This window comes from Eschscholzia californica, unplaced genomic scaffold (genome assembly GCF_041429995.1).
Source record: "Eschscholzia californica isolate CP2 unplaced genomic scaffold, dmEscCali1.0.p SCAF_6, whole genome shotgun sequence".
Classification (NCBI taxonomy): Eukaryota; Viridiplantae; Streptophyta; class Magnoliopsida; order Ranunculales; family Papaveraceae; genus Eschscholzia; species Eschscholzia californica.
Genome location: NW_028238483.1, coordinates 8,619,213 through 8,637,119, shown reverse-complemented (window position 1 = coordinate 8,637,119; position 17,907 = coordinate 8,619,213). Strand labels below are relative to the sequence as shown.

The window sequence follows — 17,907 nt, the reverse complement described above, 5'->3', positions numbered from 1 at the left end:
AAGTAAGAGAAGATACTCTTGAAATGTGGGGTGAATCGAAAGGAACCGAAATGCCAATTATAAAGAAATTAATGGCATAAAAGTCTTTAAATTCTCCTTAAGATATAACGTCATAGGGACGTAAGAAGAGGGAAATTATAGAGTACCTTAGAAACCAGATTTAGCCAAAAAGAATGTTTGGTCAGTAAGATTTCATTGAGCTAAGAACTATAATTATATTCACCAAGTTGTGACAAGATTAAGAAATCAAGTGTGTGAATATAGTGATGACGTGAATGTCTAATTCACTCAACAAATTTGGAAAAACACATATGGAAAAAACTTCTCTTTCTACTCCTAAACTAAGTAAGGATATTCAACTGTGAATCATCTGTTCAAGATAACAGACGATACTAGTTAGGAATAAGGAAGTGTTTGAGAAGATATGATCCCGATGGTTTTCCAGATTAAATCGTTACTCATGATTGATAATCTAAAGTGCATGGTTAGACAAAGAATGGTATAATGACCTCAACGACCGCGATAAGCATAAATACTTGAATTCGAACAAATTCAAGAAAGAGTTATCTGAGTAACAAACAGTTCTTAGGTATCTGAGTATACTCGTATATTTTGGTTGTACATATCATAAAGGAAGAAACATCATGATATGTTGACCACTTAAATCTCAGGTACAAAGTCTAACAGTGGATTTGAAAAATCACTAAGGGCTACGGTATCACAAAAATCCTCAAATGGAAGACGTACATAGCAGGATCAACAATGTAATCCTAAAGGCCTTGATGGATTCATTGCTCTGGAGAAAGCAAAGGAAGTAGGTAAACTTCCTGGAGGACATTTGTTTCTGATTGAAGCCAGTGCACGTAATAAACCTACGTAGTTATTGCGTAGGCACTAATACAGTAAGTCTAGAGACTTCAAAACAAATAGACTAGCACCGTAAAGCAATTTCTCTCAAGGAATGCATAAACTAAAATTATGCTCAATCCTAAGTTACCTGACGGATCCGTATAGAACAAGGGTGTACAAGAGAGTTGAAATTTCATCATCAAGGGGAATGTTGCAAAAACGCCTAAAGTAAATGAGTAAAGGCATGGTGAAACCCTACCTAGATGACTGGAGATCCCATAATCTAGATTCAAAGGGCAACTGAAGTTATATCCTGACTCGACAATAACACAGTAAGAGATTTCTACCTCTTACCCATTCCTAGGATGAAAACATTGTTGCCTGCAGTGAGAGGCTAAGCATTAAGCTTTTAATAAATCGAAAACTTTGAACATGATTTTAAGATGAGGTATAACAGGATACCTTATTACGGATAACCTATATGTGTGTGAATTGATGCTGGTTCCGTAGGAAGGTCGTCTAGGCCGACTTCTCTAAAGCACATATGAATTCGAGATTGTTCAGGACCGAAATGAACACAACCGAGAACCTAAGTAAGTAAGGGATTATCTGTGTGATAGCTATTTTGGTTTACAATTCCCAGGACTCAGTTCAAGACGAAAAGTTCACTATCGTCCTTGTAGACCATGTAGTTATTCACTAGGAAAGGTTCAATATCGAAAGACTACCTTTTTCCGATGCAGCGAAATTCCGCATATGAGCTCTTCTAGTGTCAGTATGTCAGTATAGTATGTTTGTTTATATCATAGTAAACCTCGAATTTTCATTCATGTGGGGGATTGTTGGAATCGGAGCCGATTTTGGCTCGACCTAACTCGTCAAACTCAGAAACGGAATGCGCCATTGCGTTCGTCTCGTCGAGCTCTTCAATTTTGAGCCAAGAATCACTCGAATCCGATTCCGGATGAATGAGAAATTCAAGTTTAAAATTTGGACGATGATCAGTTGAAATAGGGACTAAAGCGTCAAGTTGGACAAGTCACTTTGGGGGTCGTTTGAGCGAAGCACGCAGATTCAGATCTGGACGGCTGGCGTTCCGTCCGCGGGAATTCGCGAGATCTGACGGCAGCGCCTTATGATGAGCGGGACAACGTTGGGAAAAAGCCAAACACGTTGGATCAGCAAAATCCAACGGCCTTCATCTCCTCCGGGTCGGGACAGATTCGGGTTTTCGTTAAATCTCAATCGAACGGCCATTTCTCTCCTCTTCGTCGGGACAGCAACATCCATCGGATGGTTGGCGTTCTACCCGAGCTTTTTAGAGAAATCTGACGGTCCATATTACAACCGACTCCAATATTCAGTTATTGTTTCAGTTTAGTCCACCCTTTCAAACGGGTACATCCATTAACCCCAAAAGACACTGTATACCCATTCAATTCCTATATAAACCATCCAAACCCATTCCAATTCATATCAATTCATTCTCTTCTTCTCTTCTCTTCTAACAATCAGTATCTGATTGGAAAGTATTCTAGTATATCTAGAAAAAGGAATAAAGAAGTTTTGAGTGAAGTGATAATCTTAAAGCGACTAGAAGATCGAAGTCATTCTCTTCTGCTTTTATCTTCTAACGATCACTATCTGATTGGAAAGTATTCTAGTATATCTAGAAAAAGGAAGAAACAAGTTTTGAGTGAAGTGATAATCTTAAAGCGTCTACAAAATCGAAAATATTCTCTTCTTCTCTTCTCTTCTAATGATCAGTATCTGATTGGGAAGCATTCCAGTATATCTAAAAAAAGGTAGAGAGAAGTATCCGAGTGTCTAAAAGATCTATTCGCCTCAATGAAAAGCTCATAATATTTACGAAGGTTTGCCTGCTTTCAGAATATAGAAGTACTATCTTAAAATTCTAAAAGGATAGTCTTTGTATCTCGAAGGCATACGCCCTAACGTTTGGTACTGTTACGGGGTTGTAAAATGTCTTAAGGAAAGAGAGTTGGTTCTCGCCTCGACTCCATTATCCTTTGTCTATCTCAGTTAATCCGAAAGAAGGATTACTGATAAAGTCGGTATTCGTTTATCGTTTATCGCTCTACAACTTAGAGAGAGGAAGTCTCTACTTCAACCCAGACTCTATCTTAATCAAGACAAGACAAAGATAAAAGTGAACTCAAACCATAACCAGAGGAACGAGTATTATAACCAATAAATCAACATAAAAGGTAAATTTCTACATATTATGCTTATTTCCTGCATTCCTTTCCAAAGGCACTCTCTTTTCAAGCTATGGTATTATTATTCAGAAACGAGGTCTTCTACTTGCAGGAGTGGTATTTTTAAATTCTCTACAATGCTGACTGGAAAATCATCTCTGCCAGTTCCTGAAACAAACAACATCGTATATTATTCAATTGCACTACTTTCTTAGAGACACCACCTAAAACATTAATACCGATCACAATCCCGAAACCAACTACATTTTTGCTGGTTTAAGGCGTTAGCCCAGTTTCACATGTTAGAAACATATAGCATGGGCCTGTCTTCAGCCAGCACAGGGTTTATCAACTGACCAGCTTAGAGGGACCAAGCCTAGCTTTACTATATAAGCCAAGGAATGAAATTTCAGTTTCGGTGAAAATTTCGGTAAGCATCGAATGGATATATTTTGGTTATTTCGACCGAAATATTTCAAAATTTATTTCCTTTATCAAGCATAGTTAAGAAAAAATAGTTAAATTTCTTTTTTCAGTGGAAAATTCGCTAGACATGGAAATTGAAATATTTCTGGCGAAATATTTTGAAATTTAACTCCTTGGTATAAGCCACATTTGGAGGGTCTCTCCAAGTTGTGTAACATGTAGTAATCAGTGCAATACACCTAAGTTATGACTCTTTATATTTCTTTTGTTGTGTTGACTTACCTGCTTTGCGGAGGCAACCTTTGGTTCTCCCCATTCTATGGCTTTCTTCTCGAGTGTCTCAAAATCAGCCTTTCCAGACTGTTAAATGAAAGGCAACAAATACCCATTTTTAAGTTGAGAAAGGTGTTATAGTCTACAGAATAAGTACGGTAAGATACAAACCTCTATTAGGGCACCGATTTCTGAGTCGAAACTCTCGTATCTCTTACGAACAAGCTCAGCAAGGGAACCATCCTTTGAAGTAACACAAGGAGCGCAATGAGTAATTAATTGAAAAAAATAAGCAGCAGATATGGCATACCGAAACAAAATTAATTGAACGAAAAAGAAAAAAAAAAGGAAAGAAACAGAAGATATTTTCTGGAAGACTCTCTAACCTTAAGCAGCTTCGCAACATTTCGGAGCCCACGAGCAAGTGTATCCATTCCAGATATGTGAGCAATGAACAAGTCCTCAACATCTGTACTCTCTCGTCGTCTGGGCAACCAAAATTGTAAAATCTAATCAGCCCTAACAATTTAACGACAGTCGTGGATCAAAAGAAAATCACTTTGACAACTAGTTTGTGTTTTTTTCCTGAACTGGTGTACATAAAAGATCTGGATTGAGCCCTCAATCTCCTGATATCAATTAGCTGATCAAATTGCCTTTGGCTTTGACCAACTCAATCAACCCACGTTATTAAGGCACCACATTTTTCTAAAAGAAACAAACTTACAATTTGGCATCAAAGTTGAACCCTCCTGGAGCAATCCCTCCCTGTGGAAAGAGTAAGAAAATTAACACAAGCAGAAAAATAGCAAGGTGCGTTGATGCAGGGGCACCCGGCGTGGAGGCTTTTTCCATGACCAAACCGGGCCATGGGTCAACCGGCCATGGAGAATAGTTTTAGGAAGTCCCAATTTTAGTATGATTATTAGAGAATTTAGGTTTAGGAAATTATGTTATTTTAGTATTTTCAATAATTGGAAAGGTCCAGATTTGAGTCTAGTTATTTAGGAAGTTGCAGTATTTTAATTATTTAGGAAAGTCTAATTCAAGTCTATCTAGGAAAGTCCAGAATCCTATAAAAGGATATCTAGTTTGTCCATTATTCTCATGTTGAAGAGAAAACCCAATCAAGTTTAATCGAGTTTACAGTTATTTAGAGTTATTTAATCGTTATTTTATCGTTCTTCGTATTAGTTTATTTTATTCTTAAATTCCGCTGCGTTCTACACCATGTGGTATTCAGAGCCACCAAAATTTTGGGCTAATGATTCTGGAAATTTTTTTCCAGACCAGTTAAATCCATATCAATCGTATTATATTCGTCAAGATGATTATATTCAATCAGATTATACTCATCAAGAGATAACGAATCAATGCTCATGTTCATCATGTTTATATGTGAATAACGACTCGTACAATTATCATTGGAATCCGGGAGAAATCGCACGAGAAAATCCTCCACAACCATCTCCTCGTCAACCGTCACCAACCCCACCATTGTCTTGTACAACTTCACATCCATATTACTCCTATATAACACCTCCGTCCTCATATACACCACCACAGTACTCACCACCATTCTCACCATCACCTCCATCTTCTTATACACCACCTCCGTACTCTTATACACCACCTCCGTCCTCGTATACACCACCACCGTACTCACAACTATATTCACCATATTCATCGTCCTCGTATTCACCATCACCTCCATCTTCTTATACACCACCACCATATTCACAACCTCTTATACCATCTTCGACACCGCTGATGGAACAACAACAACAACAACAACCGCAGCAACAGGAACAACAACGATACATTCATCAACCGTATTCATCACCTATTTTATCATTCCATCAGGAAAAAGAAAAAGAAGAGTATGAAGAAGTTGAAGAAGATGTTCACGAAGAAGTTGACGAAGAAGATGGATCTTCCTTAGAGGAGGAAGAAGAAATTCATACACAAAAAGCTTTGAAAAAGTTGAATTACACACCTAAAAACATTCTCATCACTGGAGCAGCTGGTTTCATAGCATCACATGTTGCGAATCGGCTCATCAGGAGCTATCCTGACTACAAGATTGTTGTTCTTGACAAACTTGATTACTGTTCGAATCTGAAGAATTTACTTCCATCTCGTTCGTCAGCCAACTTCAAGTTTGTCAAGGGAGATATTGGAAGTGCCGACCTTGTTAGCTACCTCCTCATTACCGAGTCTATCGACACTATTATGCACTTCGCTGCCCAAACCCATGTTGATAACTCGTTTGGTAACAGCTTCGAGTTTACGAAGAACAATATTTATGGAACCCATGTTCTTCTTGAAGCTTGTAAGGTTACTGGGCAGATTAGAAGGTTCATCCATGTGAGCACAGATGAGGTTTCTGGTGAAACAGATGAAGATGCTGTTGTGGGAAATCACGAGGCTTCTCAGCTCCTACCAACAAACCCATATTCTGCAACTAAGGCTGGTGCAGAAATGCTTGTGATGGCATACGGAAGATCATATGGTCTCCCAGTGATAACAACCAGAGGAAACAATGTTTATGGGCCTAATCAATTTCCCGAGAAATTAATCCCAAAGCTCATTCTCTTGGCTATGAAAGGGAAGGATCTTCCTATTCACGGAGACGGATCTAATGTCCGGAGCTATCTTTACTGTGAGGATGTAGCTGAGGCTTTTGAGGTTATTCTTCACAAAGGAGAAATCGGCCATGTTTACAACATTGGCACGACAAAGGAAAGGAGGGTGATTGATGTAGCAAAGGATGTCTGCAAACTTTTCTCTCTCGATGCTGAGTCTGTTATTAAGTTTGTTGAGAACAGGCCATTCAATGATCAAAGGTACTTCTTGGATGATCAGAAGCTGAAGATCCTCGGTTGGTCAGAACGAACTTCATGGGAAGAAGGTCTAAAAAAGACAATGGAGTGGTATGTAAACAATCCTGATTGGTGGGGTGATGTTTCTGGAGCTCTATTGCCTCATCCAAGAATGCTAATGATGCCTGGGAATGAAAGATATTGTGATGGGTCTGAAGATGGCAATGCTATATCTTCTAATGGGAGCAATCCTACCCAGAACAAGATGGTTACTCCAGCTCCAAAATCAACCAACTCGCCTCACTCAAAACCATCTTTGAAGTTTTTGATATATGGTAGGACTGGCTGGATTGGGGGCCTTCTTGGAAAGATCTGTGAGAAACAGGGAATACTCTACGAGTACGGAAAAGGGCGCCTGGAAGAAAGATCACAGCTTATAGCTGATATTCAAAACATCAAACCCACTCATGTCTTTAATGCTGCAGGTGTGACTGGTCGACCTAATGTCGGCTGGTGCGAGTCTCACAAACCAGAGACAATCCGTGCCAATGTTGCTGGTACATTAAATTTGGCAGATGTTTGTAGGGAACATGGATTATTGATGTTGAACTTCGCTACTGGTTGTATATTTGAGTATGATACTACGACGAAGATGAGTTTAGACTTGGGTTTTTCGAAGGCGTTGAGTATCATCTTCTTCATCGAATTACTAGATGACGGGAGATGTCAAAATTTTTTGGAAGATTATTTCCCACGATTGATCTTTCGAAATTCCTTAAGATATGAGATTGATGCTAATGATATAATCCATAATGGTGTCTTTGGGTTTTCATGCACCTTTCGTGCCAAGTGGGAATTACGAATCGCCATGGCGGAATTCAGCGTATACGGGCGGCTCACATTATTTTCTTCGTCGAAACGGTTCGGGACGAACCTCGTGGGAGAAGGGGAAGCTGATGCAGGGGCACCCGGCGTGGAGGCTTTTTCCATGACCAAACCGGGCCATGGGCCAACCGGCCATGGAGAATAGTTTTAGGAAGTCCCAATTTTAGTATGATTATTAGAGAATTTAGGTTTAGGAAATTATGTTATTTTAGTATTTTCAATAATTGGAAAGGTCCAGATTTGAGTCTAGTTATTTAGGAAGTTGCAGTATTTTAATTATTTAGGAAAGTCTAATTCAAGTCTATCTAGGAAAGTCCAGAATCCTATAAAAGGATATCTAGTTTGTCCATTATTCTCATGTTGAAGAGAAAACCCAATCAAGTTTAATCGAGTTTACAGTTATTTAGAGTTATTTAATCGTTATTTTATCGTTCTTCGTATTAGTTTATTTTATTCTTAAATTCTGCTGCGTTCTACACCATGCGTCCTCAAGAAATATCATAGTGAACCTTCAGTATTGACCTACATTTCTGACAACACTGAGCATAACAAGAGTTGCTTCTCCTATGTCAGTAAGGAACTGATCAGTATCCCAGCCTGTACCAGTTGCAACACAAGTTAGAACTTAAGAATCTTTAAGTTCTTTTAATTCAAATGTACAGCTAAGCTCTTCCCAGATTATTATAAATAAGTATTGCTATAATCTTTACCAATTTGAGGATCTCCTGTGTTTGCATCAATGTTCCCCAGTAACCCATTGATTCTAGCAGTCTCAAGCTCATGGTGACAGCTGCACAACCGTAAAATGATATTCAGATTGATACGAGGAAGAACGATACTTAGTCTATGTATAATTTGAGGTTTTCAACAGCGAAAACTGCACCTGTGACCAGATAAGGTAGCGTGGTTGCACTCAATGTTTAGCTTAAATTCATCTGCAGAAAAATGAGATGTTTTAAGTTGTTTACAAACTCTAAGGAGTTGAAGTGAATTTCCTTATGAAGTCCCCAAGTGACATCCCTAAAAGAAGAATCATAGGGAAACGGAGGATTACCAACAAGTCCATATTTATGTAGAAATGCAGCAGTTGTTGCAGCATCCCAGTCATACCTAACACAACATTGTTAATGAGTTTTAGCTACTAAAGTATCAAATTATAAGATAGTTAATCTGGGTCTAAAACATACTGGTGTTTAGTAGGTTCTTGAGGCTTCGGCTCGATCAGTAGTGTCCCTGAAAAAGGCTATTCCATTAGACTAACAAGATTTTTGTTAAACAAAACGGGAGTCGTGCTATGAGTTACTGCTTCAATCTTTTATATGAGAAGTTACCAGTGAATCCAATCTTCTTCTTCCAAGCAACTGCAGCTTCAAGAAATTTTGCCTGCCAAGGAGATAACCGTATTCATTGTCAATGAAAATAAAAAGGAAAAAATATAAAATGTACTCGCTGACCCAACTTTAGTACATATTTTACAAACTCTAGAAGCTAGTAGTGACAGAAATCAACAAACTAAGTATAATACACGTCAAGGTGGAAACGAATAGGCAAGATAAATTGAGACCTACCAAATGATCGAGCTCTCTCTTCATATCAGTGTTCAACAGGGTTTGATAACCTTCACGGCCACCCCAGAAGACGTAGTTTTCTCCACCAAGATAATGTGTGACCTTAAGAAATATGGGAATTAGTAAGCAGTAAGGATCAAACTTGGGAGCTTATGATATGGGAATATATTTATGTGTGTAAAAGGTACCTCAATAGCTTTTTTCACTTGAGCTGCAGCATATGCATATACACCTACTTCAGAGCTGGAAACCAAAATTTCGAAATATAAGATACATCTAGTAATTTCATAAAAAAGAAGTTATAAGCAAGTCAAATACCTAGTTGCACCGCCGTGCATATAACGAGGATGCATAAACAACTGAGCTGTACCCCACAACGGCCGGATTTTGTTTCCCTGTTCATTGTCACGGTGAAGGTTAGATATTATAGCTGTAAACCACATAACTATCTAACAGAATTTGTAACCTAATAATTATAGTATATGTAATTTTTTGAATTACACTGGACAGAGCTCATTGTAACCTACGAGTTAAGAAATCATTTTCTACCTCTCTCAACTCCCTCAACATATGTTACTTTTAAGGGAGAAATTGTTAAGAATCAAGCTCGAATCGGGTGTGAAACCCTGGATCCTTTTCGAGCACTTATTTCTTGAGACTTAAATTGTGTTCCCCAAAAAAGAAAAAGAAAAAAAAAACCTCAGTATCTTCTTAAAATTACAAAGGGAGACTAGAGATAAGTTACCTGAAGCTCTTTCGCAAGGGCTACCACTTCATCCAAGTTTGCATTCGTTTCCTGTTACAAGTTTTTGTTTTAGTTTACTTAACATTACATGTTCATTTTCAGGTTTTGATAGAATTATCATCACTCTCTTCTCCATATTCAGGAGATAGGACATGAAATAATTTGAATTACGAAGATGACTAGTCAGCAAGAAGAAGACACTTGTTAATTAGGAAAAAATGTAACTCACCTCAATGGTGTTACCATCTGGAGCAATGTCCCTATCATGGAAGCACCAATAATCCACACCAAGCTTTTTGATAAATTCAAAATTCGCTCTCACTACATGAAAAATGAGACGATATCAGCAACAATCTAGTTCGAGACATAAATGAAGGAACTCGACTAATCTCTGAATCAAATCTTACTTCTTCTTTTGGCCATTGCTACTGAATTAGTGCCGTCTTCCCAAGGCCAGACCTTCGTCGGTGCACCAAATGGGTCTCCACCTGTACCACGGAATGTGTGCCAGAAAGCAACACTGAATCTCATCCAATCCTACAGTAATTATGCACTTATGTCAGTTACCAATCATCAATATCTAACTCCCAACATAAAAGAGCAGAAGAAAATTAAACCTTCATCTTCTTTCCGAGAATCTCTTCCTCGGCATTGTACCATTTGTAAGCAAGTGGGTTCTTGCTAGAAGGTCCCTAGAAAGGAGAGAAAAACATATGACGATTACAGAAACTTAGCCTCTGACATAGAAACATTATCATCACTCATTACAACTCCTACTTCCATTAATATAAAAATAAAAGCTAGTATCCCTAACTATAGCTATCAAGAACGAAGCATATTAAAACTTTTACCTCGTACTTGATTTTTGGAATGTCTGGGAAAAATTCTCCTTTCCATTCACTAGAATCACTACATTTTTCCGCACCAACATCAGCAGGACAAGTAGGTGGACTACTAGCAATCTGGAATTACAAGCAGATAAAAATCGTAAACAAATTAAACAAACAAAAGAAATTAGAATCCAGACATGAGCTATTACAACTTACAACTGCTACTGAGATCATATTCAGGCATAGGAAAAGCAAGCCCAACTCCTTCACCTTCATCATGTACTTCGTATACAAAATTTCTGCAACAAAAAACAGCTGATCATGAAGGGTGTGAGATTAACTGATTTAGGGTAAAAAAAAAACATGACAATTTTCCTTCAAACAAATAAATAAATATCAGATGCAGATTCAGATACCCTAAATTGAAATATAAGAATATATAAATAATCCTAATTTGGACAATCTCACATTTTTCAAAACAAGATTCTTATTACAAAACAATTTTGAGATTTCAAAATCCAATTCCCTCACCAGTCAAGGTATTTTCCATAAAGATCCATAAGTTTAAATAATTTAGGCATTGACCCCAGCTGTTTAACAATATTAGGAGTATACCCCCAAAACAAAAACATGTATCGTGTTGACCTTTTTTCTAGATTTACCATCAAATATCAGGTAGGTGGTTCACGTGCCAACCACATATGTGAATTTTGACAAAAAATAACCTTCATAAAATAGTTAGGGTTAGTTAAACATTGACCCCAACTATTTAACCATATTAGGGCTACACCCCAAAATGAAAATACGTGGGCTTTGACCCTCATCCCCAATTTTTTATGTTTTAAAAAACCAACCAAAAGTGCGTCATATACCAGGGCAAGCCGTTTTTATAAGTTGTGTATTTGTTAAGTTTGTGGTCATCCACTTTAAAACCAATTAACAACCGAGTAGAGAGGACCTGGACATTATATTCTTGGTTGTGTTCTGGGACTGTTCTTACACTATGGTTAGCCTAATCTAATCTATGACGCGCCAGACGGGTGGGTTTGAAACCAACTACGAACTAAACCTATTGGACGTGAAATTGATTTCATTTAGAGTCTTAAACATAAAGAAAACATCCCTGACATTTTAGGGAAGAATTTCCTTAGTAACTGGTGTCTTAGAAAGACCTCCAATATGATTTTCAGCGTCTGGTGGGTTTGAAATCATCAATAAGTTTTGGAGGATCAAAAAGAAAAAATAACAAATAGGATACACAATACTCAACATTCACCTATCAAGAAGCAAAAACAGGATAAAAAGGATGTCGCTCTAGTACCCCTTTCAGTTTCAAAACAACAGATCATAGGACGAGGAACTAATAATAGAAAGATTTCTAGAGTACCTGTGATCAAAATCCTGTAGCAAGGGTGATGATCCTGCGAGAAGGAGGGGAGGTTTGAGAGAGATTTTATTTAGAGAGAGAAAGTGTGTGAGAGAGAGAGAGATGTTTGAGAAAGGGTGTGGCTTTTAAGAAGGGTCTGACCAGCTCTGATAAATCTTAAATCGGAGATACCGAGATAAAATTAGTTGAGAGGGATAGACGATGAGTAATGATTTCGTACTTCGCGACGTTCTTATCAGTCATACTCCTGTGGTCATCGAAAGCTAACATTACTCAAGCACTACCTTTGTTTTAAGATATCAAAAATTAACGGATAAGATTAGGCGTACCGAAAGGATATTATTTTTTTTTTTTTTTTTGAAAGCCATATAACTAAACAGTACATTACAAAGTTCGGTCCCCTAATTTAACAGTAAGATAAAGCAGGGACTAAATTTGAAATGGAATTAACATCATAAGGGCTAAATGATAATAAATTAAACGACGTTGGATAGAACTGAAGCAGCCAAAACATGAGCGTCCTCATTCTGTATTCTTGGGCAATACTTCAAATCCAACGGTCTATTCGCTATTCTTGCTCGGATGCCGTTGATCTTGGCTGATATCCTCCATGGGATCTCTGGATTGACGGCCCCGATTAATTCGAGCAAAACCCTAGCATCCCCCTCGATTATAAAAGAGGAAAGTTGCAACTCATCTGCTAGGGTTAACCCAAGCTCCAAGCCGGCGATTTCACTTGCTATCGGCGAAATTGGTTCCGTTAGGGTTGCTCGAGCTGCTATAGTGACTCCATGTGAGTTACGAATTAAAGCTGCACATGATGCTTTTGTATCCCGAAAGGATCCGTCGAAGTTGATTTTCAGGACTCCTTCCGGTGGTGGACACCATCGATTATCCTGCATTTGATGGTTAGTTGTTAATGGAGGGTTTGAAACTACCACATACCTGAGGGCTTCTGTTATATTCCAGTAGCATCGATTCAGATCTGGTTCTCTCTCTTGAAAATGAAGCTCGTTCCTGGTTTTCCACCAAAACCACATGAGATAAGTATATCTATACCACCATGCTTCCCTGTTTTGTTTATCCTTTAACATTGTGTCTAAAGCCTTGGTTGGATCTGTTTGAATATGTTGTAGGTGGTCTAATCCGGCCTTTTGAAGAAGTTTCTTGTACAAGGAACATGAACCAAAAAGGTGATTAATGCTTTCCAACTCCTCTGTACCACACATCTTACATGTCTGGTCGATTTGGGGAACCCTAGCTCCGATGTTGGTGAGTACTGGAATCCCATTTTGAATTACTTTCCATATAAAATTTTGAATCTTTGGTTGAGCTTGATTCATCTTCCAAAATTGAGACCATGTAAATTCTTGCACTTGGATTGGTAACTCTGGAATCACCTTAATTTCCGTATAGAACGACTTAGATGTGAATATCCCGTTTTCTTTGGGACACCAGATTAGTTCATCCTTACTGTTGGAAGTGTGGATTGTGATGTTAAGTATATTATGAGCATCTTCTACATTAAACCATTCTCTAATTTTAGCCTCATTCCAAGTTAGCTCATCCTGCATAATTAGTTCAGAAACAAACACAATCTCTTGTGGTAGATTAGTAACATTTGTAGGGATGTTTTGATAGTTATTGTTAGGGATCCAAGGGTCTGATCGTATTTTAACAGAAACACCATTATGAATATGCCAAATACTTTTCTCCCTAATTATGTTCTTTGTATTATTAATAGCTTTCCAAATGTGGGAAGAGTTGCTAGAATAATTATGAGACCAAAAGTCCCCATCCTTGATATATTTAGCATGAAGGAGTCTAACCCATATGTCATTCTTTTTAGTAATAAAGTTCCAAGTCATCTTGGCAATCAGAGATGAATTTATCTCGACAATAGACCTAATGCCTAGACCCCCTTTATGCTTAGGGGCAGTTATAATGTCCCAATTGATAAAGTGGATTTTCCTCTCTGATGGGGAGTGACCCCACCAAAAACTTCTTTCGATCTTTTCTAGACTGTTAGCCACTGTCTTAGGCATAACTTGATAACTACAAACATAAGTGCAGAAAGAAGATAAGATGGATTTGATAAGAATTGACCTACCTGCTTGAGTAGTGAATTTGTGTTTCCATCCGGCCAAAGATTTATTGAATTTCTCTATGAGCCAGTTATAACTCTCAATTCTGTGATCTTTTTTGAGCACTAATGCTCCCAGATATTTATCTCTATCAGTCATCAATGGAGCATTGAGGGTTTGAACAAACTGCATGGTTATATTAGAAGAAACTCCTTTGCTAAAATACAGAGAAGACTTGGAGTAATTTACCCGTTGTCCCGAGAATCTTCCATATTCATCCATTATCTGCATCACTGTATTTAAATTCTCTTGTGTTGCCTTTCCAAATACAATCAGATCATCAGCAAATAGGAGATGTGTAATGTTAGGGGCTGCTTGATTGATCTGATAACCTGTAAATGTACCTTTATGCTCATAATAATTGAAAAGGAGAGAGAGAGACTGTGAGGTAAGGATGAAAAGATAGGGCGATAACGGACAGCCCTGTCTGAGACCTCTAGTTGCTACAAAATCACCCACAGTACCCCCATTTAGTTGAATATTAAATCTGGAAGTGGTGATGCAAGACATAATAAGAGATAGAATACGGCCAGATAGGCCCGTTGCTTTTAGTACGCATTCTAGAAATTCCCAACTGACACGGTCATAGGCCTTAGCCATGTCCATTTTCAAAGAGAAAATACCCTTTTTTGCTTTAGAACCATGCATAGAGTGAAGCAGCTCCTTTGTAATAACAATGTTATCCATTATTTGCCTATTAGGTACAAAGGCATTTTGGGTCCACATGATGCCTTCTTCCAGATATGGCCTAATCCTGTTGGCTATAAGTTTAGTGATGAATTTATAGACCGAGTTGCAAAGGGCAATCGGTCTGAACTGCGAGGCCGTACTCGGATTCCGAGTCTTAGGAATTAAAGCAATCGTAGTATTATTTAAATGGGGTTCGATAAAACCTGAAGAGAAAGCTGATTGAATATACGAAATAAGATCCTGTCCCACGATGTCCCAGTTGTGTTGAAAGAAGTAACAAGGTAGCCCATCTGGTCCCGGACTCTTTATCGACCCCATTTTCATAACTACATCTTTAATCTCCTCGGGTGATGGAATTCTGGAGATATCGGCCGGCTGTTCGATCGAAAAGACCTTGTATGCATTAATTATCTCGGTCGGCGGATCACTCACCGATTCTGCCTTGAATAGATTCTGAAAATGCTCAATAAACTCTTGCGAAATACTGTTCATGTCCGAAGTAGTCTGGCCATTTGACAATGTGATCTGATTTATTTTGTTCTTCTGTCTCCTGGTAGTCATGGCAATATGAAAAGCCTTTGTATTGCGATCCCCATTTTGTACCCATCTCACTCTTGATCTCTGTTCTGCTTTAGTTCGTTCAATATTTTCCAAAAATAGCAATTCCTCTTGAATTTTGCTTTCCATTTCCAAAAGTGTTGTTGTAGATTGTAGGTTTTGCAAATCACCCAGTCTTTTTCTTAAAATAGTTAATCGGTTCTTAATGATTCCAAATGCTCTTTTACTCCAACTTTTTATTGAGTCTTTTACCTGGTTTAGTCTCTCCAAAAAACTGCCTTCTGACCGAACCCAATTGTCTTCAAAAATTTGTTTGTACTCTTCGTGTTTAGTCCAGAATATCTCGAACCTTGTAATTGTTTTAATGGGTTGACCTTCTACCTTTAGTTTGAGCAAAATTGGAGCGTGATCGCTATTGTATCGTGGTAGATGAAAGATCCCTGCTTCTGGAAATCTCGTAAGCCAGGTCGCATCACTAAGGCCTCTGTCGAGTCGTTCTTTGGTTAAATGGTGTATTGCTTTATTATTAGTCCATGTGAAGGCTGGACCGTTGAACCCCAAGTCAATCAAGTTAGCATCTCGGACAAACTGTTTAAAAGTAGACATGAAAGGTATATTAGATTGGCCTCCCCATTTATCTGTTTGGTCTAACAAAGCATTCATATCTCCTAAGCAACAAAAAGGATTCGTTACATTGTTAATGCGGGATAGTAAACTAGTCCAAAATCTGGGTCTATCCCTGACATTAGGTGGACCATAAATGAAAAAGATATCCCAAGGTTCAGAAGAGGGAAAAGTAATAGTAGCATGTATAAGATTAGAAGAAGAAAAATGAATATTCATATTAATATCTACATTCCAGTACAATAGTAGTCCACCGCTACGACCTATGGAGGGAACAGTAAAATACTCTGTAAGATAGTTTTTATTGAAGCACATAAGAGGCATATAATTAATTAATTTGGTTTCAGAGAGAAAAACCACAGCCGGTTTAGTCGCTCCTAGGAACTGAGACAAAGTTTCTTTTGTCGGGGCGTTCCCTAACCCACGACAATTCCACGCCAGAATACTCATGGCGATTTCGGCATTGGGGATGCCGGCACCCTTTCATTACATAGTACTATTGAGTGAGAGGATCGTTTATAGTATTTAGGAGATCTATCATTGACAATATGCATTTCTTCATCTACATATCCTTGCTCTCCTTGGACTGCATTCTGTTTTGGGAGTGATGAAGACGATTCTCCCAAAAACAAAGCATTAGAGTATAAACCTGTTGATCCATACATAGTTTGAACTCCTCTCTTTTTAGTCTGACATAATCTGGACAACAAATCTCCGAAGTTAGCATTAATAGAGAAATCAGGAATATTTTCATTCATAACTTCGTCAGAATCAGAATTAATTAAATTATCATTGCCTAATTTAACCCGGTCAACATGACAAAATGAATCGAGATCTTTTAATTTATTCTTAGTCGAGAAGGGAACTTTGAAATCCTCCGAAAATTTAGGAGTCATGATTTTGGAGATTTTAGTTCGTTGTTCTTCTGTGAGGTTCTGTTTAAGAAGATCATTACAGGCTAACATGGTAGGGCAGAATTTAATGGTATGTCCCGTAAAACCACAAGCAATACAAAATCTCGGGAGTTTTTCAATTTTAAGATGGACTGCAATGATCTTAGTATTAGACAATTTCAAATAAACTCTAGGGACAAATGGTTTCTTCAAATTAAGATCTATCCTGACTCTCCCGAATAGAGTCCATTTGATAGCATCTTCATTTGTAGTCGGAATAATAGTACCCAACGGTTCTGCTAGTTTATTAACAGTAGTGCTATTAAGATGACTAGGAGGAAGACCATGCATCTGAACCCAAAACCATGCCGAATCAAAAATATGATCACTCGGCATAATATCCTGTTGGCATTGTTGAAGGACAATTAACTCCTCCTGAATTACCCAAGGAGAACTATCTAAAGCAATTTCAAGCTCTGTAGCCGTATTGAATTTGATTAAGAACACGTTATCTTTAACCTCCGAAATATTGAATCGATTAGGACCATGAATCACTCTAGATAACCTGGTCATAGCCTGATTTAAATCTATTTTCTTGTCACTTTGAAACCAAATTACTCCATTTTTCACTATATCCGATGAATTTTGAACAACATCGTCTCCTTCAATCACGATTGGGGGAGGATCATCGGTTGTCAAAGCCGCAAATTGTTGAATAAACTGATTGCTTGGTTCAGCCATAGAAAAATGATAGAAGAACTGCAAAGAAACTTGAGAAAACTTAGAGTGAATTGACCGGCACAAGAGAACGAGAGACTCCTATAGAGCGACTGAATTGGAATTCCCGGCTATAACAGCCTGAATTCGAGAAAAAGGACTAAAAACAAGATAGAAACTGCCAATAACCGCCTGATCTCAGCCCAAGAAACCGTCAATTTAAATTAAAGATGGTAGTAACTGCTTGAATAACCGAAAACACCACCACTTTTGGTTG

At 38.1% G+C, this 17,907-nt stretch overlaps 1 protein-coding gene and 1 pseudogene across 4 annotated transcripts; one reads left to right on the top strand and one right to left on the bottom strand.

Moving 5' to 3' along the window:
- Window positions 1–3,033: 3,033 nt before the first annotated feature.
- LOC147531576 (xylose isomerase family protein) lies at window positions 3,034–12,283 on the bottom strand. 3 transcript variants are annotated; one of them, XM_086646074.1, is made up of 21 exons: window positions 12,005–12,283; window positions 10,834–10,932; window positions 10,639–10,749; window positions 10,405–10,479; window positions 10,195–10,324; window positions 10,017–10,108; window positions 9,788–9,838; window positions 9,361–9,437; window positions 9,231–9,285; window positions 9,043–9,144; window positions 8,806–8,857; window positions 8,662–8,707; window positions 8,529–8,584; window positions 8,358–8,409; window positions 8,185–8,264; window positions 8,001–8,071; window positions 4,495–4,535; window positions 4,154–4,253; window positions 3,939–4,010; window positions 3,777–3,854; window positions 3,034–3,236 (listed from the first exon to the last, which is right to left on the bottom strand). In XM_086646074.1, the coding sequence occupies exons 2-21, from the start codon at window positions 10,894–10,896 to the stop codon at window positions 3,201–3,203; spliced, it is 1,440 nt and encodes a 479-aa protein (XP_086502200.1). In that variant the 5' UTR covers window positions 10,897–10,932; window positions 12,005–12,283; the 3' UTR covers window positions 3,034–3,200. The 3 variants fall into 3 exon arrangements, with proteins under 3 accessions (XP_086502200.1, XP_086502199.1, XP_086502201.1); XM_086646073.1 differs by having other exon boundaries at window positions 10,834–10,916; window positions 12,005–12,236; XM_086646075.1 differs by lacking the exon at window positions 12,005–12,283 and adding an exon at window positions 11,086–11,224 and having other exon boundaries at window positions 10,834–10,916.
- On the top strand, window positions 5,538–7,978 carry LOC147531577 (trifunctional UDP-glucose 4,6-dehydratase/UDP-4-keto-6-deoxy-D-glucose 3,5-epimerase/UDP-4-keto-L-rhamnose-reductase RHM1 pseudogene; annotated as a pseudogene). Its single transcript, XR_015227407.1, has 2 exons — window positions 5,538–7,472; window positions 7,919–7,978. The product of XR_015227407.1 is annotated as a trifunctional UDP-glucose 4,6-dehydratase/UDP-4-keto-6-deoxy-D-glucose 3,5-epimerase/UDP-4-keto-L-rhamnose-reductase RHM1 pseudogene (transcript).
- Window positions 12,284–17,907: the final 5,624 nt, after the last annotated feature.

Coding starts and splice junctions, on each gene's coding strand:
- LOC147531576 (XM_086646074.1), bottom strand. CDS start 10,896: ATGATGAAGGTGAAGGAGTTGGGCTTGCTTTTCCTATGCCTGAATATG. Junction 10,750..10,833: donor ATATGATCTCAGTAGCAGTT/GTAAGTTGTAAT, acceptor TTGTAATTCCAG/ATTGCTAGTAGTCCACCTAC. Junction 8,410..8,528: donor ACATAAATATGGACTTGTTG/GTAATCCTCCGT, acceptor ATTTTTCTGCAG/ATGAATTTAAGCTAAACATT.